This window comes from Phyllostomus discolor, chromosome 4, assembly GCF_004126475.2.
Source record: "Phyllostomus discolor isolate MPI-MPIP mPhyDis1 chromosome 4, mPhyDis1.pri.v3, whole genome shotgun sequence".
NCBI classification, from domain to species: Eukaryota; Metazoa; Chordata; class Mammalia; order Chiroptera; family Phyllostomidae; genus Phyllostomus; species Phyllostomus discolor.
The window spans coordinates 52,450,241-52,476,522 of NC_040906.2; the positions used below are offsets into that span (position 1 = coordinate 52,450,241).

Genomic DNA, 26,282 nt, shown 5'->3' on the forward strand with positions numbered 1-26,282 from the left:
CTTTTTGAAACCACCCTAATTTGGAGAGAAAGAATTGAGAGACCTCATAAAAATTAATCAAGAAGCCAGGGGTGAGCTAAATTGACTCTAACTCTACCTTTTTGTTCATTTCTTTAATTTTCTTTATGTCAACACCTATTTTGTGAGAAAACTTCAAGTGTATGACAGAAGATGCTTGAATTCTTAACCTAGAAAAAGTCCTGTGGATTCTACTTGCACAACATCTCTCAGATTCATCAACGCCTCTCCATCTGCATCTCCACTTCTACACTGTGCACATGGATTTGGCAAGTGTCCTAACAGCCTCAACACAATACTGCCCTCCAATCCAATAACCCCACTGAAGCCAGAACGATTATTTCCAAATGCAAGTTGAGTTTCGTGACTTCCCTTCTTGAAAACATTAATTGGCTTCCTATTGCCTTTAGTATAAAGTTCAGAAGAATAACTGCATTTTGAATGAGGTTCCCCAGCCTGGTTCCAAAGCCCTATATGATGTGGGCTCGGCCTCATCTTCACCCCTCTCTCCCTCTGCACTCATCCCCACCTCCTTGGCTAACTCCCAGTGATCCTCAGGTCTCAGATACAATGTCTCATACCCAGGGAGCCCCTCTCTTCCTGGACTAGGTTATGTGACCTTCCTTCTCCTGTGTTACTTTCACAGCACCTTATATTGCTTTCTGGTACTTATCACAGTTGTTCTGCATTTAAGGTTCTCCTCTGGTCCTCCTCCCTCCCCCACCCACTCCAAGCTACAAGAATACTGGGACCTTGTCTCTTCTGTTTACTCTTGCAACCCTGGAAGGGAGCACAGCACTGGCATAGAGCGAGAATTCAGTAGATAATCACTGAATAACACATGAATGGAGCCGTGCTCCTGAGAAAGTCTGGTGTCCTCCAATACTAGAAAAAATAGGAAGAATGGCTAACTCTGATAACATGTACCATATTGGACACTTTTAAAAGGAATTTCATGTAAACAAACTCATTAATCTTCACTGCAAACCCACGAGGTAGGCTCCAGCAGCATCTTCATTTCACAGATGAGGCACCGAGGGGTTAGATGAAATTCCCAGGAAGAATCAGAGCCCACACCCACACCCAGAGCCATTCATGCTATTGCTATACTGCTCTACTTAAAAGAAAATATTTTCCCCTCTCAATCTACAGGAAAAAATTAACATGTGGAATATTCTCAGTATGTTTTTAATAGACAATTCAATTTTAAGGGACCTAATGATTTTTTTTAAGTATATGCAATGTCTTTAAATTTCCATCTGGTATAACCAACTCAGGAGAAATGGGCACATCTGTCACAAAGTACTCCCACCCTAGCCCTTGGTACTCTCCTTGTAAACATCTTTTCAGCTAGAAACCACAACTTATCCTTTGCTTAAATAATTCCATGCTCCTGAGAAGGCTGGGAGGGGAACCATCCTGGTCAGGATGCTAAGAACAAGAGTAAAAATTCAGCAATTAAAATTTCCAAAGCCTCCAGGTCCACAATGCAGAGCAAAACCAGTGATAAAACAGTGAACCTACACTGCCTGTTTTATAACTCTGGACTTTTCCAGGAGATATTCAGAGATTCTTGCCCCCATCACAGCTCCAGTTGGTGTAAACATCATTTCCAGATATTTTCCAAAACGGCTGGAATTGTCATTGATGGCAGTGCATGCATTTCCAAAGGCTTCCACCAGTGAGTTGACTTGCAGAATTTTCTGTCTCAAGGTCTGGTTGTTGGCCTGTGCCAGACAGAGAGCAGTTACAAGGAGCCTCCAGAAGCACGAACCCAGCAGATTTGCCAGGCACCCGTCCCTGCCCACAGAATTCACGTATGGACACTCTGGGGAAGAATGTCATTTGGGGAAATTAGCATCAACCTCCAGCACTGTTTCCTCAGATGAGCAGCTCCACAGTGTAGGCATCAGGTGATGCTGAATTAAGTTGTCAGTTTTTGTGTCCAGGCACCCCTCATTAAAATCCCTGACAGATAAAATGCTTAAGCCATTAAGAAAAAAGTTTAAATAGAGAGATCCCATAAGTTTTCTTTTTCATCTATTATAATATTCATAAACCTCATCTAAAAATATTCCTTAAATTCCTTCTTTGTCTTATAATAAGCTAATTCTGAGCATGAGTAACTGGTAGGCCACTTTAAGTCATTCCTTCAGTGTCCATTTCACCAAGCTGAAAATTGTCACCTTCCCCAACTTTTGCTCAAAGGTTTCTATTTTCCAATCCTTTAATCACCTCAGTGGCTCTCCCTGATCCTGTTCCTCATGTTTAACCACTTTTACTACTTAATGGCTAAATGTTTCTATTGCATTAAAAACATAACAAATTAATTGCCAATAATCTTAATAAATTCATGCTGGCATTATTTTTCTCACTCCATGAAAGAAAGATGGCGTGCTGACATCTTAGGAGCCCTAGCTCTCGGGGGGCAAACGTAATAAAGGTGGAATGCTCTATGTAAACCCTAACACACACACACACACACACACACACACACACAGCATTTCCATCATTTGTAAAATATGCAGTTACTCTGCAGAAACTTCTAGCCGCAATACACAGAGCAGGTGGTCAGTACCTTTCCCAAGAAAGTCAAATGCTGGACAATCAGGTGGGCGCTTTCTGTCTTCCCAGAGCCACTCTCTCCGCTGATGACAATGCACTGGCACAGAGAATGGAGTGTCAGGGAGGACTTCACAGCCCAGCAAACACCCTGTAGCTGTGTTCAGCTATGGTTTTCATAAAACATCCACCACAGTAGACCTTAACTTTTAGCTCAGCAATATACCTTTCCTTTTCAGCACTTCGAGAGCTTCAGCCTTTTCATAGCTGCCTGTTGTTCCACTGACAGATGAACTGTAACCTATTCAGTCAGTCCTGTATGGCTAGATACTTGAGATTTCTCCTTTTGTTATTACAAACAATGCTGCAATGAGTAATTCTATACATAGTTCATTATATCTATACGTAGGTTCATCTACAGAATCAATTCCTAGAAATGGAGGCATTGTGTCAAAAGGTAAATGCATTTGTATATTTGGTGGAGAGGACCAAGTCGCTTCCCTGAGGACTGTACCAATACATGAAAGTGCCTACTCTCCTCCTACAGCCTCACCAGAGTATGCTGGATTTTTGCCAGGCTGGTAGGCAAAAATTTGTATCTCAGTGTAGTTTAAATCTTTATTTCTTTTATTATGAGTGAAGTTAGGTAATTTTGCATATGTTTAAGGTCATTCACATTTTCTTTTTTCTAACCAGTTGATATACTTTATCTATTTTTTGTATTGTTGGTCTTTTAATCATTCATTTCTAAGAGCCCTTTACTTACAAAGAAGATTAGTGGATATGGTATAATAAGAAACTGTCTATTTGATCTTTGTTTCTGGTTCCTGGCACAGAGCTCCCCAAATCCTCAGAATTTCTTAAATGATAGGAGTGATTGGAACATCTTTTGTTATTCACAAACAAGTACATTTCAAGTGAACCCAACTGCTAACCAAGCAGTTCACAGGGAGGTATCAGGATGGGAGCTGGCCACCAGGAAGAATAAACACAGATTAGAGGGTGGGAACTTTCAGCCCCTCATTCCCAACTTCTGGGGAGGAGAGCGGGGCTAGAAATTGATTGAGTCATAAAAACTCCTGATCAATAAGATTCGGAGTTCCTCATTTTGATATGAACATGCTGAAGAGGTGCTGAGAGGGATGGTGTGGCCACAGAAGGCATGGAAGCTTTGCAACACCCCCCTCCCTATATCTTGCCTTCTGCATCTCTTCCATGTGGTTGTTCCTGAGTTGTGTCCCTTACAAGCCAGTAAACTTAAGTAGTGTTTCCCTGAGTTCTGTGAATTGTTCTAGTGAATTATCAAACCTGAAGGGGATTGTGAGAACCCCTGAATTTGTAGCCAGCCAGGGAGGAATGTGAATAACCTGGGCGCCCTGTTTGCAGCTGGCATCTGAAGTGGGAGCAGTCTTGTGAGCCTGCACCTGTGAGGTCCGTGTTCTATGGTGTCAAAGTTCAATGGATGAATGGTTGGACATCCAGAGAGTGTCAGAGAACTGGTGAATTGATTGGTGTTGGAAAAGACACACCAACTGGTGTCAGAAAAAAAAGACAACATGGGCAACTTCTTAACTTGAGAAATATATATATGTATATATATATCCACTGACTTCCCCTCTTTGACATCTATGGACATTTCACAAGTTTTTGGGAAAGGTAAGAATTTGGAGAAGTCAAATTTCTAACCTATGGTGAATACAGGTATTCCATTTTGTAACTTGCACTGTTATAATTTCATCTATTCCTAAATGAATCCAAAGCAGGGACTTCTCAGGTCTCAGGGAATATATAAAATAATTCTCTTGGAAACTTTCCTCACCAAATTAGATTATTTCTATTTTAAGCAGAATAAAGACACAAAGGAGAACATACACATTGAAAGTAAAGGAAGGGTCAAAGGTCAGATGTGCCCACACTCTGAACAGCAAGTCCAGAAAGTTCAAATAGACGAGTTGGCTTTGTGTTTGACTAGCACTGAGTGTAAGGTGTTCTTAGTCTTCACCGAACCTGTCACAATTCCTCAGCAGCTAAAGAGCATGGTGCATGACCACTGTCAACTTACAAGCAGTATTTCATACGACAAGGACTGGACTGGGAGAGTTCTGACACCTTAATGAGGAGTGAATTTCATCTGTCATTCTACATCCTGTTTTTATTACAATCATGTAATCAGGTGTGGGCTAGCTCTGTGTCCCACATTCATATTAGAAACATCCTTACTACATCTTATCAGGGGAAATGAGTGGCTTTGATGGGAAAGTTTCATGTTTCTTGAAAAGGGTTTTCATGTTCTCCTGCTCCTCTGGCTTTATCACTGTCCCTGCGCCACCGAGCTACTATTTCACTTCCTACTTCCCTAAGTCAACACCAGTAACCAGAACGGAAGGTTTTCAGCAAGCCTTAAGGGCTTCAGAGGAAGACAGAATACATTCTACTGTGTGACTTGGTAGAAAAAACATTGAGTTCTTACCTGGTCTTTGCTGAAAGTAACCATGCATTGGTAAGCAGCATCTGCTGATGCAAAGATGTGGGGGGGATTTGAGGCACGTTTCACTCCATGATAAAGTCTGGAAAACTGAAGAAAAAAATAATTAATTCAAATGGCCCTTCTACTCCTCCACTGGACCTTCTAATGCTCCAGTACCTACTTCCCATGACAGCAGGGCTGTGTCACTTATTAGGGAAACTGTAGCATCAGGAAGGCTGTAGAGCACAGGCTCAGGAGTCTACAGGCCTGAGTTCAAATCCCGGTTCTTCACTTAAATTGACTTCATGAGCTCATTCAAGGGAGTGAACTTCACTTCCTCCTGTACCAAATAGACTTAACAACAGTCCCTGTCTCCCAGGATTATGAGAAGTAAACGAGGTAACCCAGTGCTTGTTGTAAGCACTAAATGAATGTTAGCAGCTATCATTGTTACATCTTGCTTTAAAAAGTTCCCCCCAAATGTAAGAATTCCATCTGTGTTGCATTATTATCTGCAGTTTGGGGTATATACTCATCGGTGTCGTAGTTTCCTCACTTCTTCCTTCTTTTCATTTTCCTTTGTGATTTTTAATTCCCTACTAAGAAGCAACAGGCTCTTAAAGCATCCCTTACCTGTGGAGAGTATATGCTTAGATTCTGGAAAGGGTTTAAGGCAATTAAGATGTCTCCAACGTATGTATAAATCAGCGAGTCCACATACCGCTTCTGCAACTGATGAATAATTGTATCCTAAGAAGAGGGTAAATGGCATTGAGTAAACATTATTTCTAATCTGGGAAAGATTCTAAAAATTAAAAAAAAATTCTTACAAGGATATGTTCCTCTAAAAGATGGAAGTAGTCAATTTAAATCACACAGTGATACTAATGATACCAAGAGCAGATATTTGCCTTGAAATAAGGGAAAAAAAAACAGGACTATCTGAAAGAATTAGGCCCAGCTGGGACATGCTAAGAGACACTGAATATCCAGCAAATTTTTATTTTTATTATGAAAAACTTCTTTCACCCAATCCGAATGTTCTATTTAGAATTTTATTTAATAGGTCATTTCTATAGATAGAGTATAGACAAAGCAGTAACTTTATTTCTCAAAGCATTGCACTTAAAATTTATGTGGTGGGAATACAGAATTGAATACTTTTATTTTATACTTTGGTGACTCATGCACTGCGGTTAAGGGTCCCCAGAGATAGAAGCAGGAGAAGCAGGCCCAGTGCAATTAACAGCTCTACTAACCTGCATATTTGAAACAGGGATTAGCACAGTTTTCAAATTTAGAAATCAAGCTATGGTGACTTCACTGTTTCCCTAAGAGGATCTCCTCTTTGTGAAGACCAAGCAACTATCTTAATCTAAGAGTTCAACTGCATTTTTTAAGCAGAAAACAATTTTCAGCTGATGTAATACATTCACATCAATAGTATAAAGAACTTTATTGGAAAAAATCCTTTTCTCATCAACATTTATTTGGGGGACTATAAAAGAACACAACACAGGATGCCACAGTGACCAAATGCTCCCTGATCTTTGGCAAGGCTATACTAACAATTAAGTTTTAAGTGACTTTAGGAGAATATGGTCTACAACACAAAGATCAGACCATTCACGTGAAACAAATGTCATCCATGAGAATTATCTACTAAATATGCAGTACCTCATCCAGAACCTCTAGATTGACCAAATCATCCTCAAGGCAGTATTTTTCAGCATCTTCCACATGATAGGGTCTTCTGGTATGCATCCTTTCACGCCTAGAAGTTTATCCAGAGAATATTTAGTACTAAGACAGTAAATAATGTAGCAGGAAGGGGACAATTAAAATGACGCATTCACAGTTTTATTATGTGACATGTTCAGAGACTTCAGAGAAAGGGACAGCAAGAGCAAGTCCAGTCCAGGTCCCCAAGCTCTCTCCCTGTCACTCAGGACTCAGGAGTAAGGGGAGCTCCCTAAGGTGAGCTCCAGAGCTCAGGCCTTTGTTCCAGCACAGTAGGAAGCATGACCAAATGGGGACATCAAATACTTACATCTGCTTTTCTTAAGTGCCAATCACAGCACTTCTCACATTTTTTTCTGTTCACTGTTAGGCATATAGTTTTCTCTGGGGTACCTCCCTTGAGGTTCCCTCATGCTATCCACCAGTATCACCCCCAACTTTTTGAAAATTTTTAAAACTATAGAAAAGTTCATAGAATAATACAGTAAATACCAATAAATCAATAAATGCTTACATTTCATGTTATTTACTTAAATGTCTTTGTGACCCATGTTCCACCCTGAGTAACTGCTATTTGGTGGGTGTCCTTCCAGTCTATTTAAAATACTGAGCTCACACACATATTCACCCATGAAGAGTATATAGATTCTCTATGGTTAATTATCAAAATGATATCATTCGGTAGGTTTCATTCTACAAACTTGCTCTTCCATTCAATATGAGGCTGATTCCAATTTTTGCTACTAGAAACAGAACAGCACTCAATATCTTTTTTTAGTGGTTTTTCTTCCTCTTTTTTAAAAAAACTGATTTTAGAGAGGAAGGGAGACATTGACAGAGAAAGACACATTGCTTTGTTACTTCACTTATGCCTACATTCCTTGGTTGTTTCTTGTACACTGCCATGACCAGGGATTGAACTGGCAACTGTGGCACATCAGATGATGCTCTAACCAACTGAGCTAGCTAGCCAGGGCCAGCACTCAATATCGTTACGTACATATATGTGACTTTCTCTTGGTGGTGGGGGTGGGGAGTTATTGCTCACTGGCATTTAAGAAACCTTTGGCACACTAAAATATAGTTCTTTAAGGTATAAAATTAATTCAAGGTAAGTAGGCTTCCTCACAACTCCCTTCATAGACTTACCACTACTCAGTGTGGTACAGGGAAACATTGGCCTAGAACTTAAGAGCTATGGATCCTAGTTTCAGAATCATGAGTAATGTGGTAGGGGCCACTGTGTAAATCCCTTAACAGCCAGCATGTTCGTTTTCTTCATCCATAAATAGAATCACTCATGGCTGGTCTATCTATCTCATAGGTGGCTATGAAAGCAAATTCAGTCACAGATATAAAAATGCAAAAGGGTTGGAAAAAAAGTACCAAGTGCTATTTTTACATTTTTGTCAAAACTTGGAATCAACACCTTGCACAACTCCACACATTACCATTAACTAAACAAAATCACATGTGAAATGTCCTCCCAGGTACTATGAAGTCACCAGCAGAGAAGCATCACTGCACGGTTCTTCCCTGTCACCTTCTGGGCCCATCAGTATCACAGCTGTAAAGGATGCCAGTTCTGCCTTGCAGGTTCCAGAAGCTGGCTTTCCGGACTGTTATGCTCTAAGCATCATGTAGGCATCATGGCATCCTGATGTATACTATCGCTTGCTTCACACATTTCACGAAAGTAGGTAAAAGGAAGAATCAGACTCAACAGCTCTGCATATTGTCTGGAGTTTATAACACAGTGGATATGGGCAAAGAAAACACTGACTTTTTGTCTCTTCCTGCCTATTACATTAAACGTTGCTTCCTAACCCTCATCACGGGCAGACTTGAAGCACGGTATTAGTCATCTCCAGTGCCAGGACCAGTTTTGCTTCTAATTCATATAAACATCCAAAGTAAATGCAGGTTAATTATACTTAATAAAATCAAATTTATAACCTAAGCATTTTTATTATTAAATGGAACTGTTTACTCATCTGTGTTCTAACATATTAGTGATGTCAAAGAGAAATCAGATTGTTTTAAAATACAGATTTTTATAAAACATAGAGCTCTTGCCTACTGCTACCTAACCACTTTGCTAAATGAAACAGCAGGAGGGTGCTTACTTCTGGCCAAATCCTCTTCACATAAAATTGAAGTATTTTTTCCTTTGAAGTTCATCATAAAATAAAATATCACATTTACTATAAATTGTTAAATTCTCATCATATTAAATTCAATTAGTTTAGCTCCTTCCTATATTTATAACTCGCAACCACCTGGTATAGGCTTTGTTAAGAGTTTATTTTACAAATCTTTTGACAAAGAAAATCAGGAATTAAAAAAAAATCATCTACAGATCTGGTTCCAAACAAGATGGAGTAAGCACCTCCTCTGTGTCTCTCACTGAATGCAGCTGAACACCCCGGACAGAACGCACAGGACCCTAAGAAGCAAATGGTAACAGGTAGATTGGGAAATCAGAATTCAGAATTACAAGTCAAGATGCCACTGAATCAATGGCAAGTTTCCCAGGGATATTTTTTTTTCTCCAGTAACTCCTAACTTGGACTTAAAGGAAACCTGAGCTGCAAACGAGGATGTGAAGCTTCATGCTCAGAGACATTTTTACAGCCAACTGAAAACGGAAGTACTGACTAAACCTCAATCGCAGTATCACAGGTGAGTAAGTGCTAGCAGAACGTGGTGACTGTCAGTGTGAACACGTACAAAGCAGTGCCACCAGGATCCAACGGTTATCTTCAGAATCTGCTGCAGCCTGTCTCTATGCCCACCTGCCCACCTCACAGTTTAACCTGCAGGACCCATGCAGGTGTCTGTAAATCTGAGCTTGATTCTCATAAAAACTCTTCTCCAGTCATGTCTTATAAACAATGGACAACTTTGAAAAGGTTTTACCTGCTGTTATTAGCAATGTACGATCTTTTCCTATGTGTACAGGCAATCAAATTCCTTAAGATTATTTGCTCCTGGTATTGAAGCTGGCAGTTTAAAGCTGATATAGATGCAAGGTCTTCCCATTCGGATAAAGACCACTTCGTTTCTTAGTGAGTGAAAAAATGACCCACTAGCCCTATCTCTGTCTGTCCCAACTCCTGTTCTTCTGAAACTGCTGCCTGTTTCATTCTCCTGCTTTGGCTATGGGATTTGGAGGGTCTATTGAAGGAAAAGAAAATTATTTATTCAACTTTTTATATCTTTATTTACATTATCCTAGATTACATATACTTATAAAAAGTGTTATATTGTTTTACATTTGTCTAGTTTTAGTTTAAATTAATCAAAATATATTAGGTTTACATTTTTAGTCTTCTTGAGTTAAACGATTTTTCATCACTAGCAACAACAGATTTAAATTTCCTTTAAATTCACATGCTCCACCTAGTGCCTTACTTGAGAATAGCATCTATTATCAATTTTTGCTGAAGAATTCCTTATTTAATGTGAAAATTACAGATTTCCAACTAAAAGGTACTTGGATTGAGTACTCCAAAGCTTAAAGGAATGGAGAGATATGTAAATAAGTGAATTAATAGCGAAAGGCATTCTATCAAATCAAGAGTATATTGTAAGGTATTATAAATGACTCAGGAGATATTTTCAAATTCCAGCAAAATCCATATTGTTTTTTTGCTAGATTTCCTATTTGTATTTGTGAGGCCCTATGTATGTTGTCTGCCAAGCCTGGCTTCCCAGACAAATAGAGTTTAGGGTGTTAAAGCTTCGAGGGGCTGAAACTCGGAGCTGTGGCTTGGACTGGTTCCTGGAGTTTGAGGTGACTATGGTGGGGAAGATGGTGGTCTGTAGGGCTGCATGTGGGTTTCAGGGATCAGAAAAGGAGAAACTGGTCTATAGACATACCACCTTGCACATGCCCGATCTCGTCAGAAAAGGAGGAACTGATGTCTGAGTCCCTGGCTCCAAAGACAATGAGGGCAATTCTAAAACATCAAGTTCAAGGAAATAGGTGAAGAGTAAGAACTGGATTTGAAAAGTGGGTGACAGAGAAGCAGAATAGAAGAATTATTTGAATGAAAATCACTAGAGCATCTCCCTGTTTTTTCATATAAGCATGGTTTGGGCCAGAATTCCAATAAATCAATATCTTTACCAATTATTTTAGGCAGTATTTTATATAGCCACCTTCTCTAGGCAGCAAGAATCAATGACACTCACAGAAAATTTTATGTATGTGTGTTCACTCAGTTATAAAGAGGCAGATACAGGTATACATGCATAACAGATGCTAATTACACCAGGGTGTAGATTTATTTCCAGTCTGTTGGGAGGGCAGGAGGATCTTTAACCTCCTATGTATCAAGCATCTTCAGCACTTGGTAAAGTGTTCATTTAGAAGTTACCCATTTACACACAAGCCCAGGAATCCATCAGTGTATGTAACATGAGGGATGAGAGTATGGATGTTTGTGCACACACACACTCCTGTTTGCCGGAAAAAGACAAAGTGATTGAGCAAGGCTTACTGGGGAAAGCTCAGCAGCTACACAATGAGAAATCTGTTTTTAAAGGTCACTGCTGCAGGTTGAAAAGAAATCGGAAAAGCTGAGGTCATTGTTTTAATCAGCCTCAGGCAAAATGCAAGGGTAGAATCAAAATCCATTCAACAGAACAGAAAACAATCAGCAACTTAAATCTTCTACCAACTAATACTTAGAGTAGACCCTTGGCATTTAAGGATTTAACATTTGTGGTTTCAGCTAGTCCCAAGCCACCTGCAGAGGAATGACATGTTGGACCTAGTAATTTCATCGAGACGTGCAGCTGAGTACGTGCTGGGAGGCTGGAAGGCAGGAAGAGTCACAGTGCAGCTAACCCAGCACCTTCCCTACCTCCACTGTCATTCCAGTGGTTTGGCTCTTCTCCCACTAACTCTTGTGAAGTGATTTTAAAAAAGAAAAAACAAAAAGCATGTTTTCACATTTACTTCTCTGAACCATAATGGTGACAAGGCATACCAGATGATATCGATTAATTCAGAAATTTGCAAAACTGGTTAAGTCCTTTTCAAGGTCAAGGAATTGGGAGCCGATGTAAAGGAAATGGTCAAATTGCTTAAAAACATCTCTGGCAGGTTAACTAAAAATAAAACCCCAGTTATTCACAGAATTTTAGGGCTGTTTAACCTCCTTTGAGAGAGTAAGCCTTGGATACATAACTTCTCAATTGTACCCAAATCAAATACATATGCTATGGCAAAATTATAAATTGCTGGAAAAGCAAAGTCCAATGGTTTTACTCAAACACTATCATCAGCATCAGCAAATGGTACCAGATTTCAAACAGTGCAATGTCGCTTCACACATATCGTATGAAATGGAACTAGATCTCAGCCTTGCTTCCCAAAACACTGCCCGCACTCAGAAGGGCTGCCTGCCTACACCCAGGAAGGGTGAGATGGGCCTCACCACTCACGCCCTTCTTTATGCACAAGCAGCTTCTGCTCTGCTGTGAACAACAGGTGATTCTTAGCTTTACTCTTGAACGCTCGTATTTCCTCATCATAACTGAAATGGACCGCTTCCCCATCCCGCTCTTGCCCCAGCTTTGCCTTCCATCCACTCGCTGTGAGGGGTTAGCAGAAGGGGGCAACATCCCAGCCCACTCTATCTTGATCCCTCCATTGTTCTCCCTGTCCAATGTCTCCCTATTAAAAAATCCATATCACCGTTTTGCCATATTTTACCATGTATAATGTACTTCTATGTATCGTGCACACCCACCTTTTTGGCCCAAACTTTCAGGAAAAAAATTTTTCATTTTAATTTTTTAACTCAATTTTTTTATTTGTTTATATCTGGAAACAAAACTGATTATCATATTTCAGGGTATTATTTTGCATATGGATATCATTACTGTTTTCTAGAGTTATACTTTTAACACATAAGCATAAATAAAAGAATTAAAAACATTTATATAGGTACAGAATTATCATTACTCATGTATAATATGCATCTTTATTTTCCCTCAAAAATTTGGGCAAAAAGAACACATTATACATGGCAAAATATGGGTATATCATCTCCAGCCCTTGACCCCATTTTCTTTTCTCTCTACCCCTCCTACTGCTTGCTATTAGTCTTTGGTCTTCCCATTGCCCACCATCACTTTGTTAATTCTTCTCACATTCTGATCTCAGGGTTCCTCAGCTTGTCAACTCTTTAAAAACAGTATTTCTATTCCATAAAGTTGTCTACAACTATAACTGTTTCGAATTATCTCTCAAAATATCCCAAGATCTCAGTTCTGCAATCCCTTTTCTTGACATTCTCTCACTGAATATGTTCTTTGTCTTCATTGTAACTGCCAGTCCCCTGACCCTGACCTTGACCCAGGCTCAAGGTCAACAAGCTACTCTGGCTTCACTTTCTTTATACCCCCAAAGACCCAAGGACACTCTCCCACTCATTTTGATTCCCTTACCCCCTGTTCACTCCTCATGTGCAACAAGCCAGTCTCAATCCTGAAGAAAATCACAGTATTTGATTTCTCTTCTACTCCTTATGGCTAAAAATTGCTAGAGATGATAAATGGAAAAGGTGGTGGTGGTGATGGTAAATTTTTGGAGAGATTCTAGTGTCAAACACTCTCCTGAATGCTCCACATGCATTATCTTAAACACTGATTAATTCCACTACAATGCAATGCTATTCACTTAAGTTTCACCTGGGTTTTTTTGTTCTATTGAGTAATCATTGTTTAAACTAATGGACCTTTTATTTTGTTCCTCATAGTGGCCATTTCAAAGACTTATCACTTTCCTGAAATTTACAGACCACTCCCAACTCTGAGACCAACTTTCTTTGGTTTCCTTACAGGCCATTCAACATGAGTTTCCTTCCTTATAGCACTTCCTCTGTCTCCTGCTCCCCACCCCTAATCCCTCACATTTCTGAGTATCTTCATCTAACTTTTCTGTGTCTTTCCCAGCCTAGAGATTCTTTCTAAAGTCAATCTTCTCTTTCGGCCCTCGATGCCCCTTACCTCTCACTTTTTCTATTATCTTCTCTCTCTCTCCCCCTCCCCGTCCCTCTTTCTCTCTCCTTCTTTCCACCCGCCTCAATGTATCCCTCTATACAAGATACTTTTCTTCACCCTGTCCAAGTTTCCCCCCTCCCTAGAGCTTCCTTAAACTACCTACTTCTCTCTCCCCTGGGGAAAGTACTGAAGTGAACAGAACATTTTCTATATTTGCAAGAGTAAGACAGTTTTCTCTGTAACCTGTAGGTGTCATTTCTCTGCATTTGTTCTCAAAACTAGACGAGTGTCTCAAGCTGGGAGGCTCAGGACTGTCTGGAGCAGGGGTGTCCAACCCACAGCCCACAGGCTGCATGTGGTCTAGGATGGCTATGAATATGACCCAACACAAAATCATAAATTTACTTAAAATGTTATGAGATTTTTGTTTGTTTGTTTGTTTGTTTTCATTAGTGCTTGTGTATTTACTGTGTGGCCAAAGACAACACTTTTTTTTCCAGCGTGGCCTGGCAACGCCAAAACGCTGGATACCACTGGTTTGGAGCATTGAAGAACCCTACTTTGGGCAGAAAGCTGGAAACTTTGTGTATTATCTAGAAATACATGGCATTGCATTTGATGGAATATGAAGAGGAAGAAAAACCTTTTTACTGGTCTCTGTCTCTTAGTATCTTGTAATTTCTGTTTGATTGCCATGTGAACCAAGGCAGGGAGGAGGCTCAGTTTGGACAGACTTTGTCACACTTCTTTCTTTCCCTCATCTCTCTCATTCTACCCACCAGTAAGTCCTGACACTACCAATATCTTAATATCTTCTGTTACTTGCAACGGCCACAATCTGCTTTCACTCCTCTCCCTGGCTCTGGCGATGCCCAGCTCCATTCCATTCTCCACACAGCACCAGAACACCCTTCCTGGAGCACATCTTTGCTTGAAACCCTTCAGTGGCTCCCAAATGCCTAGGAACAGACCCAAACTCATTAGCCCATCGTGACCTGGCCCCTGCCTCCCTTATCCTCCCCACCCACTGCCACATCCCATGCCAAGTCCCAGCAGTGCCAACTAATTTTCCTCCAAATCCTCTAAGCTCTCTCCAGCCTCTGTGCCGTTGCCCTTTGCTCTTGCTCATTCTCCCTCTACCTGGAATAACTCCCTTCCCCGACTATCTCCCCACCCCTCCCAGGGGCTTCCCTTGACAGGTACTCAGGAAGGCACCCCAGACTTCCCTCTGTCCAGGCACTTCTCATGCTAAGCTGTTCTCCCTTATGATTCTTATCTGTTCCACACACTGGCCTATTAGCTCTTGATCAGGAACTGTATCTGACTTGCCCTTGTAGTTCCTCTGTTCAGCAAAGGGCCTGACACATACACACATATAAATGTCTCTTGAATTAATAAGTGCATAAATTAGATTTTAAATAAGAGATAGAAATTGTTATTTTTAACATTTAGTACCTCAGTACTGTGTGTCTTCATGATGCTGTCTGGTAAGCTAATAGAGGTGAATTGGCACAGATTAAGGACAAAAGAAATGGAGGACTTTGAATTAAACAGACCAGGTACACTACTTCCACCACTACTGCTAACTCAGGGGGTTAATCTGTTATCAACCCTATTCTCAAGTATTTTTTATGTATTGACTCAACCCTCAAAATAAGCCCCATTTTATAGATGAAGAAACTTCAAAACAGAAAAATTTTAATAACTTGTCCATAAGTGGCCGAGCTGGCATTCAAAACCAGCGGAGGCAGTGGTTTTAACCACCACATTGTACCGCTGGCTGCACGACCGCTTGTGCAGGAAAAATGGTAAGTTATGTATTTATCTCACTCACCTCAATTTTTCTGGCTTTTTTTCCATCTCAATTTAGAAACTCACAACTTTAAATATATTGAATTACCAGCATCAAGTGATATGTGAGAATTTCTTTGAGTGGGCTTAAAAAACACATTTGTAGCCAACTCCTTGCCAGCTGCTAAAGGAATAATGTCAGGTGGGTGGCAAGTTGTGTCAGTTACATACATGCATTGTGTTTCTTTTAGAATTAATTTTCCTACCTCCTAAGGAAGTGGCTGTTTAAAGTTTTGATACTTATTTGTGAGATTGTATTTTGTAAAAGTCACTTTCAAAGAAACACAAACTTCTGAGTGAAGCTGAAGATTGCAAAGACCCTGTGAAAAGCCTTTGCCACCATATGAGGCTTTTGACAAGGTCAAAGGAGTTAACAAAGATAAAGAGAAATTAGAGAAAGGCACAAGAGCCTGGAGACGGATTTTCTATGGTAGAAGGCGAGAACTCTTTAAACAGAGAACACACATCTGGACAGGCAAAGTCAGGCAAAAGTGACTTGGCAGATTTCAGAACACAGAGACCAGGAGACAGACACCTGATTCTACTTAGGGCATTTAAATGCTGTTTGTTTTTTCCCTTGGTTTATACTTTATTTCATTCCATTTTAATTTTTGGTGCTGCTGCTGTGTGTGTGTTTCTATAGCGGGGTGGCCAAGAGGCAGTTGCTGCTGCATAGGAATGAAAGCAAGGGGAGAAAAGGGATTTTGGTTCCCTTGGGTTTAAACACAAATTCTACTGCTTCAAAAAGGCATCAAGTCAACAAGAATTTCTGTGTGTCTCTACCTCGTAGGCGAGCCATAGAAACAGAAATGGCTGTGGAAAGAGGAAAAGAGTAGGAAAAATTTTGTTTTGAGCTATCCAGAGAGAGCCTGCTTGGGGAGGTGGATCAGCAAGATGTGGTCACCTTGAGACTATGCCTCTGGCTCCACGGGTTCTGATGCTTTCTGATTTGTAAACAATTTTCTGCAGAATACGTGGATATTTCCAGAACTTGTGACTTATGATATTTTATTTTCTTCCCCTCCAATCTTTTGAATGTTCCTTTAATAATAATGGATTAGAGCTTATCTGCACCCTGGCCAGTTTTATAAAACCAAATAATTGCTGAGCTGGGGAAGCAGCTTTATTTGCATTTAATTTTTTTTAAAGAGAAATTCTGCCACCCTCTGGACAGAAACCAAAGATCTAATTCTTAGATACCACGACAGAATACTGCTTTATGCAACTGCCTTTGAAAATAAACCTTTCTTTTTAAGTGTTTAAAAAGAGAGGAATAAGAATCACTGTTGTTTTAGATAGCATAGGAAATACCTGGAGGGGAAATCATTTTAAAATACCAACTTGCCTCTGAGAAATTTTTAATGAAAGAAAACAGCCTCAGAGTGCATTAGGAGAAAAGGCTTCAGCATTTAACTTTCAATCTTTCCAAAAATCACAAAACAGCTTACATTTCTGCCCTCTAGTTTGCAATAGGCAAGATTTCTCTCACCACCTCAGCTGTGACTGATTTCATACAGTTACCTTTATTGGCTTTTTAAAAATCTACATTTACATTAGGTATAAATATATGTGTTGTTTCTTAACTAGTACATGAGGACAGAGTGAGATTTCAGCTACAGTTGAGAGAAATTAGCCATAAGAGCCCAAATGGGTAGCTTATTTCTGAAGCTCTAAAGCTCTCATTCACTGGACATGAAGTACTTAATTTCATGTAAATGAAACTCTCAGAAATGCAGGGATGTTATAATTACCAGTAATAACGCTAAGCAAATCAAAATACACAGCATGCTGTTTTTATTAATAACCAGAGAAAGGAAGCAGGAAGACACAGAGTACCATACCTGCTTTTAACAACAGGGTTTAGATGCTTCTGGTCTCGGAGGACCTTGGCCAGCTGTTTTTGCAGAAACAAAACCTTCCCGTGGACTCCTTGAATGAATGGGTGGTCTAGGAGATGTGTGACGGAAGGCCGCTTTTCAAAATCCTTAATGAGACACCTGTTTGCAGAGATCAACAAACAATCCAAAATGCGGTCTCGACACCTGGCTCCCCGTGCACGTGGGAGAGCGGAGGCGGGCAGGCTCGCTTGCAAAACCTGGTCACTAGCCTAACAAAGCTCTTTCTTTACTCCTGTGTACCAGAACATAGAAAAAAATAATTTTCTATTGGTTGAATTAATTAAAACATCAGGAATCCATTTTCGTTTAAGTACATAGTAAAAACACCATCAACTGATTTGAAGCATACAAAACACTGAAAAAATAGACCGGTCAGACTGAATGTTCTGCCTGAATTTTCACTTGAGAAAAATGTTTACAATGGAGACAAGTTGATTAGTTTATATAATTTATTTTAGAAGCATATAAAATTACATACTATCACCAAAGTGAAATCCTAACATAAAATGTCCACTATCTGGTGGTGGGGAAAGTGAATTTAGGTGTTTGCAAGGAAAGAAACTGATCATAAAGAAACCTTCACAGAGGAGGTTCAGCACCTTGATTTCTAAAGTCTTCTGAAGAAGCAGAAAAGCCTCAGAACAGGAAGTGACTACAATATAATTCAGATAAATTAAAATGAAATTATGCAAACAGAGAACAAAAAGTCTATTCAAAATGGCAAAAACTGGGTTGTATCTAAACTCCTATGCAGTTAATTGGTTAAAACTGCACCAGTGTAACTGCTTTCTGTTTCAGATTCAATATCCTTTTCAAAGAAAACAATGATTTAGTACATTTTGCTATATGCTCTGTATGTTATTAGAGATGATTTTGACACAAGAAAATTTCTACTGAAATTGAATCTGATGAATACCCCTCCAATTATCATAGCATTTCCATTCTGAGTAGCTAGCTGCCCTTGACGAAAGAAAGAAATTTCAGCAGCTGCCCTTTCAGGCTATCAGACTTGAGCTCACATAGGGGCTGAGGATAAAGACGAGATGCCATTCTGCCCACTCACTGCAACAAACATTTCCAGTTTTCCCCACAGAGTCATGCCGGCAACAAGTAAAACACAACATATTATTTTAAAAAATGAAATGCACTGACAAATGGTAAAAAGTTCCATCTCACCTTGAGCATTTTTTCCAAAACATTTAGGCAGAGTTCCCAAAACAATCCTCAACTGTTGGATTTACAAAGGGCTTTAACCTTTGCGGTTTACCTGCAAACCGCTGTCACATCCCTCACCAACACTAGTTGAAAAGATTTTCAGTAAATTTTCCAGTCACTCCATTTTAGAATTGATTTGGGGAGTTTCTATCTATTGGAACAGGAGCCTTCAGTTAGAAAAGCCCAAAGAACCTCGACTATCTCCATTCTGCTGCCTGCACAACTATAAATACCACCTCCGCCTTGCCATGGAAACAAATCAATCATTTGACTTTAACAGGTTCAGGGGCCCTTTGTATAATCCATTATTTTTCCTACCAAAAATACAAAATCAGTGCACATGTTTGAAAAAATACCACGTTCATGTCTGTACCCCAGCAAACCCCCTGCACCCCATGTTTGCTCCTCTGTGTGTGCTTGTGTGACTGTGAAAGGAAAAGGACTGCTGATGTTTCTCTGAGCACCTGGAAAAAGGCACCTCTTGGTAGTTCTGCGGTCAAGTAATACAGGTGAACGGCCCTGGCTTCCGGCTTGAGGAATGGTGCACAAAATCTCCTGAGGCAGAAACAGTCTGTATCCTCCGAGAGTTCCTGCTGTAGATGGACCTGGTAGCTTTACGTGCCCCCCAGAGCCTCAGAGGGAGTGGGAGAGGAGTCTAGGAGCCCCCAAGTCCTACGACTAAGCCAGTGGGTCACATTATATCTGGCTCTCATCACTAAATAGACACATCCCCTATACACATGTGTATCTCCAGGCACAAGGAGATTTCTTAATAGGTTTCTCCACCTCATGTTTCCCTCCATGTTCTTCTTTCTTTCTTATTGCTTTGGCTGTTTCATCTGACTGCCCATCAGTGCTGTTGAAAAGGGTTGAAAGAGCAAGAGCACCAGGGGAACCCGTAACCGCCTGTTGACCAGTAGTGCCTATGCTTCCCATGAGTAAACTCGGGGCTGAGGCTGAAGGTGGGAAGTATAACAATTAATGTAAAATCCACAGAATATGAATGGGAAAAGGGGCTGGAGCTTCTTCTGCTTCCTTCTCAGGTTAGGTGCCTTGGGACAGTAGTCCAGGTGAGGCCTGAAAACACGGTCCTTCTGGTACTACAGTAATTAAATCTCCTTAGATAGGGTTTGAGAGAGACCAGGAAACTCATACTCCCACCTTATGGAAACAAGTCTCCCTGGAGTCTGGGGGTGCAATTGAAGGTGTTATATCTTGTTTCATAAGTTTAGCATCTAGTGGGGAAGCAAGGTTACCCATAAGGTCATTTGCCAATAAGATCAATTGGTATTTTGGAGAAGATCTCTCTGTAGATCACAGAGAGAGTAAGAGAAAGAGAGCTAAATAACGAAGTAAGATAACCATACAAGGAATAAACTAACAAGTGAATCTGTGGTCTCTTGAAGAGCCAGAAAGTGGAGGTAGGCGTATTAACCTCAGGAAGCAGTGATCAAGAGCATTTGTTCGTTCTCTCAGTAAGACCCGAGTGGACTGAATGTCGCACCACTGGCTCAGCAGAACTGAGGCTGCGTGTGTATGGGAAGAATGCTAAGCAGAGCTGTGACAGACCCGACTGCAGTGGAGGATTTTTAGGAGAAGGGCACAGAGACCTTGAGGGTACAGCCTTATTCTAAAACTTTCTTGCATACTTTTTTCTCGTGGAGAGCCAAGAGTCAGGCTGAAATGGAACAATTATTTTACTGATAAATAAAGGAAAGTTCTACTTTAGGAGCAGGTAGGGCTGAAAATCACACATTACTAAATTGCAGGTCATTGGAATCATATCATCTCATTTGTTCAGCAAACACTTATTACACAGCCAGAATTGGCCAAAATAAATTAATTCATAAAAAATCATGATTCTTTTCCTCAAGGATCTACAATCTAATTATAAAGGTGGAAGGACAAGAGAAACATAAGAAATAGCAGTGTTTGCTTATATAGAGAGTGGTGCAAAAGTAGGTTTACAGTCATGAGTACATGAAACCCAGAGTTTATTCTTGTATTATTATTTATTAATCATGGTGTTATTTTCCATACAAATAGCTGTAAAGCTACTTTTGTCCACCCTGTATTCCGGATAAAAAATAATCACCCAAAAGCATAGGGTTTTGGAGCTAAGAGACGGAGACTTTCTATTTTAACCCCTCTTACATGAGGTGAGGAAGCTGAGGTCAGGTTCCGACAGTGATGAGGCCAACTGCCTGCCTCCCGTGGGAGAATCCTTCCCACTCTGCAATGTGCTGTTTGAAATGGCACAGACGCGCCATGCAGAACAATACTGGGGTGGGGGTTGGGCGGAGTCCAGTCAGGGAAGATTTAGTGAAGCAGGTGAGAACTGAACTAGGTTTGGGGGAAGTTTTGGAACTAAACTGAACTGGGTTGGTGGAGAAGAGGCAGAGGCATCCCAAGGCTGGCAAACTGGATCGGCAACACAAGAGGCCTGGCCAGGCAAGCGGTGTGGCCGGGAACTCAGGAGGCCACCACGACATTCACCTTCACTTCCTAAGCTGCATCCTCTAAATGCCCATGAATTTCAGTCCCTTTACCAACTCTAACTATGGAATATCCTTTACTGCTTAAGACTTTGGAATTTGGTGCTCCAAACCCAAACTGTTAGGTTTGTCAGTCTGTCATTTGCCTTATTCTTCTTTCAGGCAGGGGTTTAGTGGATTAAGATAGAATTGACTGCTGGGATCTATAAGAACTTCTGACAGCCTCTGTGTCCTTTTAAAAAGCAAGATATGATCCTCTAACCTGATTTGGAGAACAGGTATGGAAAACTAAGAAAGTTAGAATATGCTCACTCATTTCAGGATTGTTTATTCAACCAGAAATGACAAACCCCAGATGCAGGCAGAATATTTCCCCCAGCTGCGGACTGAGAAGTTTTACTAGAGAATGTATAAAATGTTGGTTTCTGTGTGGGGCATGGGGGCCAGTCCATGTAAGGTGAGTTGGGTGAAACACTAGACATGTAAGACATGCCATTGAAAAGAAAACCAGTATTCTGGTCAAAAAAGCACAGGAAACATTGGTGATTCTTTAACCCAGACTAAGTGTGGAGTTTTATAATGCATGTGAGCATGTTTAATTTTCTTAGAAGTACAGGAGTAAAGAAAACAGCTTCATTTTGTTTAAGTCCATCTTTCCACACTTACTGATCACAGACCCTTCTCTGTGTCAGTGGAACCAGGGTCCTGCAAATGACCTCTCTGGAAGCTCTGTTGTGAGAAATCAGTACTAGACTTTTGGAATGGGTGGCAGATCTCATCTCAGCTAGCTGAAGGGAGACACTCAGAGTCCCTAATGCCACCAGCCTGTTGAAGACATCTGTAAGCTGTTGGTTCTGCAGGACAGTGTCTCAAATGGGGGGTGTACATTCCCCAAGCTCAGTTCATCCCAGAGACTTTTATGTCAGAAAAAAGAAATTGAATGAGGACTAGATTTAGCGAAGACTTCTTTCTTCCAAAATCACCAGTAATTCTTTTTTAAAATCTGGATTTATGTGTGGTTATCTCTGTGCTAAGAGACAAAACAAAACAAAAAATTTTAAACTACCTGGAGATGTATTACCTGGGCTTACTCTGAGTTTACAAGGCCATGGTGAGTGGTTTGAATTTAATAGAAAAGCCCACTAGAATAAAAAGGAAGCAAATTCTTGCCTTAAAAGAAATTAATCCGTTCATTACCTAATTTGAAATTCTAGTACTTTCCATCATGCTTTCTTGACTGAAGATTAATTCTCAGAATTCATTAGTGTCACCACATTAAACACAGGTTGTTGCAGCTCTCAGCCGGGCTCAGCCAGAAACAGGTAAAGAAAGAGGCATTTCTTAAGAACAGGTCGGGCTTCTGCTCTGGTCTCTGGAGCTGGGCTGCCCCTGCTCTTTCTGCTCCCCAACAATAATGCTGTGGAGACATGGCTGCCTTGTTGCCATAAACTGCTATTTCGTAACCAAAAAATCAAACGCCTGCAAGGGGGAGCTATTTATCAAGAGTCACAGATGGATGTTTACCAATGAATCAAATACACTGGATAAAAAGCCATTGAAAAGTCAAAAACTGAAAATACTATTGAACTTGGTGAGAAAAGCAGGAGGGTGAGCAATCTCATTCCACACACTGCAGCAGAACCACATGAAAACTTCAGATTTATGTCTCCTCTCATTTCTTGTTAAATAAGTCTTTTATACTTTCTGTTGTTTTCCTGTGGGTTTGCTGCTTAGACTGTGAAGTGTTCCCATTGGTACAGAATATCTAAACGTTTTGATGTGAGCAAACACTTCCCTGCCGCGTGATGCCGCGTGTGGCTCTGCAGCTCCTATCATCGTCAGACAGGAGCCTGAGTGACAAAGGGACCTCTGCATCGAGAGGACAAATCCTCCAGAGGGGACACTGGTATAGGTCAAATATTGGAGCCCAGGGTGATCTGTCTTGGAAGGAAATTTCCATTTGGAAGACAGGACTACGACAAACACAGGCATTTTCCCGAAATGACTAATGCCTCAAAAGAAGGCAAGCTAAGAAACTTGACATTGCTTATGTTATTTTAACAAAACACCACCTCCCTGTCTGGTGGAATATTTAACTGCATTCAGTTTTCATTAGATTTACAAATATTGCATATGGTGGTGTTTTAAAGTCTCACTGGTGAGGAGTGAAATTGCATGCAAATTTCACAGGTTGGGTGGGGGAGTTGGGGTCCTAACCTGAAATAGAAGTAAGAACCACATGAGAAGGTGGCCAGGCATCCCTTTTTCTCCACAGGACTCGGTAGTCCTTGTGAATGTCTCATGTCTCATCCATGACACCGTGGACACTGCGGGTCAGGGATGAGCATGCCCTCCAGTGACTGTGCCAAAGCCGAGGGAGACCCAGCTTTCACGTCCGAGGATGAAGGCAGGCTTATGGACTGTGACTGGCAGCCCCAGGTCTCATCTTCTTGCTCTTTGTTTTTTGTTTCTTTCTTCCTTGGGTGGGAAAAGCACTTTGTAATTAAACAGGAATTTCTCCAGGCAACTCTAGCCATGTGAGAAAAAAGTGAAACATTACTTTATCAAACAGTCCCGGCAACTAGTTTATTGGATTGTTAAGCTGTGTTCAAAACCCACCCTCTGGTTCAGAGTTGTGGAAGGCATGGTCCCCGAGAAGATGGGAATTCTGGGATGGCTCCATCTTTCTGGCTACAGTGCTGCCGTTTCCCAAGGATCTGGGTACTCGCTGCTGCTGCTGCAGCTGCAGGTGCTGCTGAGTCTCCCCTGCAGCAGCCAAACCACTGCCTCTCAAGCCTCTGTGAGGGGCTGAAGTCAGCCCCTGGTCAGCCCCAGACTCAGGCCTTGGCTTCCTTTAGAGCACTTTACTTCAGGTGGAAATGAAGGAAATACTTGGTTAAAGTGGCCCAGAAAGATAAGAAATAACCAAAGAAGGAAGTGATGGCCGAACCCAGATGGAAATGGTTATAGAAAATGTGGGTGAGTCAGGGCAAAAATAATCTAGATATTGACAAATCCATTTTTTAAAGATATTTATCAGCCCTGGCTGGCGTAGCTCAGTGGATTGAGTGTGGGCTGGGAACCAAAGTATCCCAGGTTCGATTCCCAGCCAGGGTACATTCCTGGGTTGCAGGCCATAACCCCCAGCAACCGCACATTGATGTTTCTTTCTCTCTCTCTCTCTCTCTCTCTCTCCCCCCTCCTCCACCTCCCTCCCTCCCTTCTCTCCCTAAAAATAAATAAATAAAAATCTTAAAAAATAATAATAAAATAAAAAATAAAATGGAACTTCAGAGTACTAGTAAAATTTCAAGTAAAAAAAAAGATATTTATCTTTATGTTAAGTATTAATATAATATAGATTCATATAACATAGGCACTGTCCATTTTATATGTAATGTCCATAATATATAATTGTTATATAATATTTAAATTATTATGAATCTTAAATATTTAAAAATCTGTTGATTTATTTAAATAATATATGTAATTGCCAAACTCATCATTCTGCCAAGCATAGCACATGACACATTCATTTTAAAAAATGTTTGATGCCTAGCATTGGGGCAGTAATACATACAGTTTATAGATATGTGATGGCATGCAAGATAATTCAGTTTTCTGGGCTTCAGTTTCCTCATTTGCAAATGGTAATAATATCATTGTGGTGAGCAAATGAAATAATCCATGTACAGTGCCTGGTACAGACTGAGCACTTAATAAATACTAGCTACACAGGCCAGACACTGTACCAAGTGGTGGGGATACAGTCAGTCCATTGGAGAAAACTTCCAAGCAGGATGAGTGCTGTAGAAAGATCTGCAAATGTGCAAGGGCTCCTTGAATCAGACATGAATAATACCGTGCTCACTAACTAGCTGATGTTTCTCCGTGTGGATTCCCACCACTGAGAACAAGATCGCTCTTGGATAGATGTCCTGATCAGAACTTTGAAAGCTCTGGGAGAAGGGGGACTTTTAGAGTCTGACAGCTCAGCAAAAGCAAAGAACTTTGGCATGTTTAAGTTCAAGCCTTTGGGCACTCCTGTTTTTGAATATCTGGCTAATTTATTTGATTCAAAAATCAATTTCCATTTTGACAAACAGTTATGGTCTGCTTCTTAGTCTGGGTGTAAGTGCCAGGGGAGATATGAATTCTAATCCTTCCCTTGATCCTCCTTGCCATGCTGCCCAGGGTTAAATCCATAATTCTCATTTGTATGCATTTTCCCCTATAAGGGGAAGCGATGGACAGTGCCCAGCCATCCCCTATGAGAAATGCACCACCAGTTCCATAGCACGTGACCATTTTATGCTCAGTGACACCCCAGGACTGGGAGGGGGACTAGGAGAGTGCAAAACAAACAGAAGATATTATATGTCTCCATAAGAAACTTGTCTTCTGGGATAATATTAAACTTACACACATGAAATATTTAGGGAACCAGGTGGGATAGCATTCATTGATTCATTCAAACAGTCAGTAAATATTTACTACAAATGGTATTCCACCAAGTTCTTGGGGGGAAAGATACCTGGAGTGAGATATCGGCTTTCATGGAATTTAGAAACAAGCAGAAGAACAGATACGGGCATAAGTAACCATTCAATGCTGAAAACTGTAAGCACTGGAGCAGCTCAGATGAAGTCCACAATTCCAGTGAGGAGAACAAGTGTTCCCCAGGAGAGGTGACCCTAGGGTCTTAAAGGATGAAAGGGATACTGATAGGAAGTACAGGGAAGGAGCATTCCAAATGAGGAAAGTACACTGGGAGTGGAAGCCCACTAGTAAAACGCACAGCTCATATGCGGAAGAGAGTAGAATAGATAACACAACTGGAACAGAGATGGGGTGAGAATCTGGCTGGGCACATCCTACTCGGGACCTAGAATGCCATGACAATGAGCTTAGGTTTTCTTTCTCAGCCACTCCAAACATACCACTTTTGAGTGGGAAGATAACACAAGTAGATCCCTGCCTTAGAAAACAAACTAGCACCCTTTACAGAGTAAATTGGAG

The 26,282-nt window shown here is 40.7% G+C and overlaps 1 protein-coding gene across 1 annotated transcript in view; it reads right to left on the reverse strand.

Annotated features, from left to right (window-relative positions):
* Positions 1 to 26,282, reverse strand: part of MYO3B (myosin IIIB) — a 417,036-nt gene that overhangs the window by 225,505 nt on the left and 165,249 nt on the right. The window contains exons 9-14 of the mRNA XM_036023317.1: positions 17,497 to 17,652; positions 6,725 to 6,821; positions 5,681 to 5,797; positions 5,051 to 5,155; positions 2,597 to 2,680; positions 1,543 to 1,745 (exon numbers count right to left, since the gene is read on the reverse strand). Of these exons, the coding sequence (XP_035879210.1) occupies positions 1,543 to 1,745; positions 2,597 to 2,680; positions 5,051 to 5,155; positions 5,681 to 5,797; positions 6,725 to 6,821; positions 17,497 to 17,652 (762 nt within the window). The remainder of the gene's footprint in view (positions 1 to 1,542; positions 1,746 to 2,596; positions 2,681 to 5,050; positions 5,156 to 5,680; positions 5,798 to 6,724; positions 6,822 to 17,496; positions 17,653 to 26,282) is intronic.